This window comes from Nicotiana sylvestris, chromosome 2 (assembly GCF_000393655.2).
Source record: "Nicotiana sylvestris chromosome 2, ASM39365v2, whole genome shotgun sequence".
In the NCBI taxonomy this organism is placed as follows: Eukaryota; Viridiplantae; Streptophyta; class Magnoliopsida; order Solanales; family Solanaceae; genus Nicotiana; species Nicotiana sylvestris.
Genome location: NC_091058.1, coordinates 142,384,017 through 142,392,069, shown reverse-complemented (window position 1 = coordinate 142,392,069; position 8,053 = coordinate 142,384,017). Strand labels below are relative to the sequence as shown.

At 42.1% G+C, this 8,053-nt stretch overlaps 1 protein-coding gene across 1 annotated transcript; it reads right to left on the bottom strand.

Annotated features, from left to right (window-relative positions):
• Positions 1 to 654: 654 nt before the first annotated feature.
• Positions 655 to 5,412, bottom strand: LOC138885699 (uncharacterized). Its single transcript, XM_070166676.1, has 3 exons — positions 5,063 to 5,412; positions 4,612 to 4,990; positions 655 to 714 (listed from the first exon to the last, which is right to left on the bottom strand). The coding sequence occupies exons 1-3, from the start codon at positions 5,410 to 5,412 to the stop codon at positions 655 to 657; spliced, it is 789 nt and encodes a 262-aa protein (XP_070022777.1).
• Between the last annotated feature and the right edge of the window lie 2,641 nt (positions 5,413 to 8,053).

Sequence of the window (8,053 nt, the reverse complement as noted above, 5' to 3'; positions counted from 1 at the left end):
AATATTTTTTAATTTTTAAAATTAAAATGACTATAAAACATTAATAGAACTATATTTTTTGGTAATTTTTGAAATTATATAAAGTACAAAATAAAGTACAATTTTTTGTATTTTTTCAAGTTTATGAGAAATACATAAACTAAAATTTATATATATATTTTTTGTAACTTTTCTTTTGCGAGGAAAATAAAGTAAAAATAGTCAAAATAGTTATATTAGACCTAAATTAAATATTTAAGCTAAAAATGTGAAAATTCTCGGGGAGGGTCAAAAATCAGGTGTCTACAGCTGGGACTACCATGGGACTGCAATTTTGCTGTTACTGCTGTTGCATGCTGTTACTACTGCTTTACCGACCTCCTTATTACACCAAAGGAAAAATAAAACTAAGCTAGCTATGCCTATCAACCATGAGGTACAAGATCCCTATCCATAATTCTTTCTAAACATGATCTTGAGTCTTAGCTGATCTTGCTTGTAGACTTTGATCTGAATCTTGATGCTCACAAGTGGTGGGTGCTTGTTCATTTTTGCAAGCACTGAGCGAAACGGGATTGGCGGAGCTCATGACTTCAATCAGATTTCAGGCTATCCGCACCTTTGTTTGCTCTGGTATTGGAGCTCATCTTCTTTTTTGTTCTTTTATTCTTTTCCTTATTCTGGATGGAGGCTCATTCCATCGGTCATCTCGATCCCTGTGCCTCGAGGTAAAACCTGCTCAGACAACAAAACAAACAAACGAACAAAATTTTTCTGCCCCAGTTTCACTAGGAAAATTTCGTGAGTTATTTGCCATAAAAAAATCTGCGGAATTGATGAGGGGATTGGAAACCCCAAGTTTAAAAGGCGCAACTCATTGATTGGAGCCCTAATGTTTGCAAAAGGCAAAACGCTCAACTCAGGGATTGGAGCCCTAATGTTGGCTAAAGGAAACGCTCAACTCACGGATTGGAGCCCTAATGTCGGCTAAGGAAACGCTCAACTCAGGGATTGGAGCCCTAATGTCGGGTAAAGGAAATGCTCAACTCAGGGATTGGAGCCCTAATGTCGGGTAAAGGAAACGCTCAACTCAGGGATTGGAGCCCTAATGTTGGCTAAGGGAACGCTCAACTCAAGGATTGGAGCCCTAATGTTGGGTAAAGGAAACGCTCAACTCAGGGATTGGAGTCCTAATGTCGGCTAAGGAAAATCGCTCAACTCAGGGATTGGAGCCCTAATGTCGACTAAGAAAAATCGTTCAACTCAGGGATTGGAGCCCTAATGTTGGCTAAGGAAAACCGCTCAACTCAGGGATTGGAGCCCTAATGTCGGCTAAGGAAAATCGCTCAACTCAGGGATTGGATCCCTAATGCCGGCTAAAGGAAAATCGCTCAACTCAGGGATTGGAGCCTTAATGTCGGCTAAAGAAAAATCGCTCAACTCAGGGATTGGAGCCCTAATGTTGGCGAAATGTGACTAGGGAATGGAGGCCCTATGTCTAAAAAGGTTCAACTCAGGGATTGGAGCCCTAATGTTGGTAAAAGGCGACTAGGGAATGGAGGCCCTATGTCTAAAATCTCAACTCAGGGATTGGAACCCTAATGTTAGCAAAGGTGACTAGGGAATGGAGGCCCTATGTCTAAAAGGCACAGCTCAGGGATTGGAGCCCTAATGTTGGCGAAATGTGACTAGGAAATGGAGGCCCTATGTCTAAAAAGGTTCAACTCAGGGATTGGAGCCCTAATGTTGGTAAAAGGCGACTAGGGAATGGAGACCCTATGTCTAAAATCTCAACTCAGGGATTGGAGCCCTAATATTGGCAAAGGTGACTAGGGGATGGAGACCCTATGTCTAAAAATCTCAACTTAGGGATTGGAGCCCTAATATTGGTAAAGGCTACTAGGGAATGGAGGCCCTATGTCTAAAAATCTCAACTTAGGGATTGGAGCCCTAATGTTGGCAAAATGCGACTAGGGAACGAAGGCCCTATGTCTAAAATCTCGACTCAGGGATTGGAGCCCTAATGTTGACAAAAAGGTAAAAGATTGATTTTGGGGCTTCTAAACTACCTTTTTTTTAATTTTCTTCTTATCTATTTTCTTTCAATTCATTTTTTAGTAAAACAAATGCAGGAAAGAATTTGGAGGAGACTTCCCTTTTGGGTTGATTATTGTTGCTAAGCTATTTCTAGTGCTTGCACATTTCTTTTTCCATTTTGGTTACACCTGCTTCTTGCACTATTGCTTTGGATTGCACCTGTTTCAATTTTCAAACAAAGAACAATTGTTAGTTTGAAACGGTGGTCGGTTTTGTGACCTTCATTATTTTTGATCACTTGATCTCGGCCCAACTCTTTTGGCGAGAACCTCTGCCGCTTGCTGGCTTTTATTAAATATTGGTCTCTCTCCTAAAACCGAGGAACTCAACTTTTCAAAATTTATCATGACGGCTCACCTGTATAGGGCTTTGGCCCTTTCATTTTAATCTGCTTCTAGGGGATTTTGACTTTGGATATCTTTTCATTTTCAATAACTCTGATTTCAGAGCATCGGCTATCATGCCAGTTGGGATCGACCTGATGCACCCACTGAGGCTGGGTACTTTTCTTTGGACTTGGCTTTTATTAAACAAAACCCTGTAAAACCAATCTTGCCACCTTTTCTTTGTATTAGTTTCGGAACAGAGTTAGACCGAAAGAGATTCAAGGAAAAGTAAAGAAAAGACAAAAAAAAAAAAAGAATTTAAGGAGAAACGTCCCTTTTGGGGGAGAGAAGGACTTATCTGGGGTGCATGCAGACTTCAATAGACATGACATGCTTCTTGGACTGGATACCCGATATGCACAACTATCCAACTCATTGTGAACCACATCTCCAAATCGAGAAACCTGGCCAGGACTCTTTCAGTGGTGGGGGGTGTCTTCTTTTCGATCGACGGCGCCCTTTGCGGGTTTTCGCCAATCGACCTCTCTCATTTCTCTTCTCATCGTCGCCTGATAGTACTCTTTACGAGTTTTCACTAACCAGGCTCTCTCATTTTCAATTTTTTTTTGCTCACCATCGCCTTATGGTGCTCGTGTGGGTTTTCACCAATAAAACTCTCTCATTTTATTTCTCTCATTTTTATTGCATCGGATCCAAGTAGCTGTATTCTCTGATCCTTGAATATTCTCACCGATTAATCAGAAGGACTGAAAGGATTTGGGTAAAAATGATTTGGATCAAATTACAACTTTGGAACCATTCAAGCGGGATTATCACAGGACCATTACGACATCTACCCCAGTTTCACTTTTGAGGGAATTTGGATTTTTATTTTGGTGTGACTGAACCCCATAGAGTGGATGCCTACGTATCCTTTTGGAATCAAGTCGAACGTAGTTCAGGAAAACATCTTCTTCTTTCTTTTTTTTTTTTTTTAATTTTTCATTTTTTTCCCAACACTTTCAAGTTCCAAAGAGGGCAATCAAAGAAGAGTAACCGGCACAAATTGGTTTGCAAAGGGTAGATAGTGTTTGGGTAGCGAGAATAAAAGCCTTCGTCCTCCCAATCGGACAATGTTGTTGTTACAGAAAGACTAAACATAGTACCTTTTGACTGCATCCGCATTTACAGCTGCTTCAGGATCATTTCCTTCGATATCGCCCAGATACAATGCTCCTCTCGGCAATATCTTTCTGATGACGTATGGGCCCTTCCAATTAGGAGCGAATTTTCCTTTTGCTTCCTGGTGATGGGGAAGAATACGCCTTAAAACGAGTTGCCCCACTTCAAAATTTCTAGGTCGCACTTTCTTGTTATAGGCATGAGCCATTCTTTGTTGGTACAACTGCCCGTGGCAGACCGCAACCATTCGCTTTTTATCGATCAAGGTTAATTGTTCCAGACGGGTTTTAACCCACTCACTGTCTTCAATTTCGGCTTCAACAATGATTCGGAGAGAGGGGATTTCGACCTCGGCGGGTATTACGGCTTCCGTGCCATAAACCAAAAGATACGGGGTGGCTCCAATTGATGTGCGCACAGTAGTGTGATATCCCAACAATGCAAACGACAGCTTTTCATGCCACTGCCTGGAACTTTGAATCATTTTTCTCAAAATCTTTTTGATGTTTTTGTTTGCTGCTTCAACGGCACCATTGCCTTTAGGCCGATAAGGAGTAGAATTTTGGTGCATTATCTTGAATTGCTCACATATCTCCCCCATCAAATGACTATTCAAATTTGCAGCATTGTCTGTGATAATAGTTGCAGGAATGCCAAAACGGCAGATAAGATTGGAGTGCACGAAATCTACCATAGCTTTCTTGGTGACAGACTTGAGAGTGATTGCTTCAACCCATTTTGTAAAGTAGTCAATGGCAACTAGTATGAATCTGTGTCCATTTGAGGCTTTTGGCTCGATTGGCCCAATGACGTCCATGCCCCAGGCAACAAATGGCCAAGGTGCAGACATGGGATGCAATTCTATGAGAGGTGAATGAATCAAATCACCGTGCACCTGACATTGATGACACTTCCGAACGAAACTAAAACAGTCCTTTTCCATGGTCATCCAGTAATAACCTGCTTGAAGGATTTTCTTTGCTAAAACGTACCCATTCATGTGGGGCCCGCATACTCCCGCGTGTACCTCATGCATGACTCTTCCAACCTCTTCTGCGTCAACACATCTTAACAAATTGAGGTCCGCAGTTCTCTTGTACAAGACATCCCCACTCAAAAAGAAACCACTCGCGTGCCGTCTAATGGTTCTCTTTTGGTCTCCACTGGCTTGCTCGGGGTATTCTTGAGTTTTCAGAAACTTTTTGATGTCATGGTACCATGGTTGGGTATTTGGTGCTGCTTCAATTGTATTACAATAACCATGCCTTTCCCGAATTTGAATTTCCAAGGGATCTATGTGAGCATTTCCTGGATACGGCAACATGGAGGCCAAAGTAGCAAGTGCGTCGGCTAATTCGTTGTGACAATGAGGAATGTACCTGAACTCTATTGGCTTGAATCGCTTGCTGAGGTCTTCCACATGCTTCTTGTAAGGGATAAGCTTAACATCTCGGGTTTCCCATTCTCCTTGGACTTACCGGATAATCAGATCTGAGTCTCCCATGATCAACAACTCTTTGACATTTTGGTCAATTGCCATGTTTATACCCATAATGCAGGCTTCATACTTGGCGGTGTTGTTTGTACAGAAGAAACGAAGCCGAGTTGTGGCTGGATAGTGCTGACCAGTGGGTGAGATCAAAATTGCCCCAATTCTAACACCTTTTGCGTATACTGCCCCATCAAAGAACATTTTCCAAGCATGAGTGTCTTCAGATATTGCCTCAACTGAATTTACTTCTTCATCTGGGAAGTAAGTTCTCAAAGGTTGGTACTCATCATCAATCGGGTTCTCAGCCAAATGATCCGCTAACGCCTGGGCTTTCATTGCCGTGCGAGTGACATGGACTATGTCAAACTCCGTGAGCAAGACCTGCCACTTTGCTAATCTCCCAGTGGGCATTGGTTTCTGAAATATATACTTTAAAGGATCCAACCTGGTTATGAGGTAGGTGGTGCAAGCTTTCAAATAATGCCTCAGCTTCTGAGCGACCCATGTCAAAGCACAACAAGTTCTTTCCAATAAAGTGTACTTGGCTTCGTAACTAGTAAACTTCTTGCTCAGATAGTAAATGGCCTGCTCCTTCTTTCCGGTCACGTCATGTTGCCCGAGGACACAACTAAAAGAATTTTCCAAGACAGTCAGGTACAAGAACAGAGGCCTCCCTGGCTCATTGGGACCAAGACTGGCGGATTTGACAGATATTCCTTGATTTTATCAAAAGCTTCTTGACATTCAACTGTCCATTTGATTGCCGCATCTTTATTTAACAACTTAAATATGGGTTCACACGTGGAGGTTAACTGAGTGATGAAACGACTGATTTAATTCAATCTTCTCAAAAAACTCATAACATCTTTCTTAGTTCTTGGAGAAGACAAATCCCGAATAGACTTTATCTTTGTTGGATCTAACTCGATGCCCCTCCGACTGACTATGAATCCCAAGAGTTTGCCGGATGGTACTCCAAATGCACATTTGGCTGGGTTCAGCTTCAAATCATATTTGTGCAGCCGCCCAAAGAATTTTCTCAAGTCCCGAACGTGGTCGTCATGGGTTTTGGATTTGATGATTACATCGTCCACATACACCTCTATCTCTTGGTGCATCATATCATGAAAAATGGCAGTCATGGCCCTCATGTAGGTTGCCCCGGTATTCTTCAGACCAAATGGCATGACTCTATAACAGTAAGTGCCCCAAGGTGTGGTAAAAGCTGTCTTTTTTGCATCTTCTTCATCCATCAACACCTGGTGGTATCCTGCGTAACAATCCACAAAAGACTATATTTCATGTTTGGCGCAGTTATCAACAAGGATGTGGATGTTTGGCAAAGGGAAATTGTCCTTGGGGCTTGCTTTGTTAAGATCTCGGTAGTCAACGCACACCCGGATTTTCCCATCTTTCTTTGGCACATGAACTATATTAGCCAGCCATGTGGTGTATCGGACCACTCGGATCACTCCCGCCTTTAACTGTTTTGTGACCTCTTCTTTAATCTTGTCACTGATATCAACTTTGAACTTCCTCTGTTTTTGCTGGATAGGGGAATAATCTGGGTAGGTTGGCAATTTATGGACCACTAGATCGACACTTAATCCTGGCATGTCATCGTATGACCAAGCAAACACATCTTTGAATTCAAACAAAAGTTGGATCAATGCGTCCCTGGTTCTTTCATCTGTATGAATGCTTATCTTGGTTTCTTTGACTTCTTCAGAGCTACCCAAATTAACTGGCTCGGTTTCATTTAAGTTTGGCTTAGGTTTATTCTCAAATTATTCCAATTCTCGATTTATTTTCTTAAAAGCCTCTTCTTCATCATATTCTGGTTCTTGGTTCATTATTTCGCAATTAGACATCGTGTTTGGATCTGGGCATGAAGTCCGCAAGCATGTCATGTTATTTAAAGCCGCATTATTAGAACTGAAAGAAGAAATAAGAAAAAGTAACAAAATCAGAAAGAATAAAGAGATGAATGATGAAATATTAATTTCATTTCATTGAATTTTGAAGATAACAGGGTTCACATTAGTATTTAAAGACATGAAACTAAAAGAAAAACATCCGAGTTAACCCTGAAATAACTCGTGATGCAGAAAAAGTGGCAGGACAGGTCTACCGGGACTCCCGCCTGATTGGGAATGGCGTAGCTTTCCAATTCTGCAGCTTGGCATTGGGTCCCATATACAGCACCTTAGCGGTGCTTGAGCCCTCCCCTGGCTGGACCATGTGGGTTTCATATAGTATCTTCCTTATTGCCCCACATGTCTCTTCAATCTCTTCGGCAGTAAAGGCCTCATCTTCTTCTTTCTTCTGGTATTTTGGCTCGACAAATGTTCTGTACAGATGCGGAACCGGCTGAGGCAATACCCAACCATCATTCTTTCTATCATCCACCCATCTTATATCAGCTGGAGTGGGTCAGAAGCCTACCCCGAAGAACTTTTCACTGGTGGGCAGGGTGATAAGTTCAACTATCCCTTGCAATGACTTCCCAAGTCCCTTCCCCAGTTTGAAACCATGTCAGATAATTTCTTTGGCCACCATGATCGATGCATTAGAAAGGAAAGGTTGGGGGCAAGGTTTTCCTTCTTTGTACTGGTCTGCAACCACAATTTCAAAAGCCTGATAAACTATGTGCTCACTCCCCTCTCTTGCTTCAAGACATGGGACTGATGGGTCCCGATAAATTAATTGCTCATCTTCTCCGTGGACCACGATCTCTTGATCCTTATGCTCTAACTTCACCATCTGATGAAGAGTAGAGGGTACAGCCCCGCTGCATGAATCCATGGCCTCCCCAAAAGAAAGTTGTAGGATGTGTCCATGTCTAGAACCTGGAAGGTTACTTCAAAGTCTACTGGGCCGATGGTCAGAATTAGATCGATCTCTCCAATTATGTCCCTTTTGATGCCATCGAAGGCACGTACACAGACATTGTTGGGTCGGATTATTTCGGTCCCAA

Coding starts and splice junctions, on each gene's coding strand:
- LOC138885699 (XM_070166676.1), bottom strand. CDS start 5,412: ATGAAAGCCCAGGCGTTAGCGGATCATTTGGCTGAGAACCCGATTGAT. Junction 4,991..5,062: donor GACTCAGATCTGATTATCCG/GTAAGTCCAAGG, acceptor GGAAGACCTCAG/CAAGCGATTCAAGCCAATAG. Junction 715..4,611: donor TTGGAAGAGTCATGCATGAG/GTACACGCGGGA, acceptor TTGTCTGAGCAG/GTTTTACCTCGAGGCACAGG.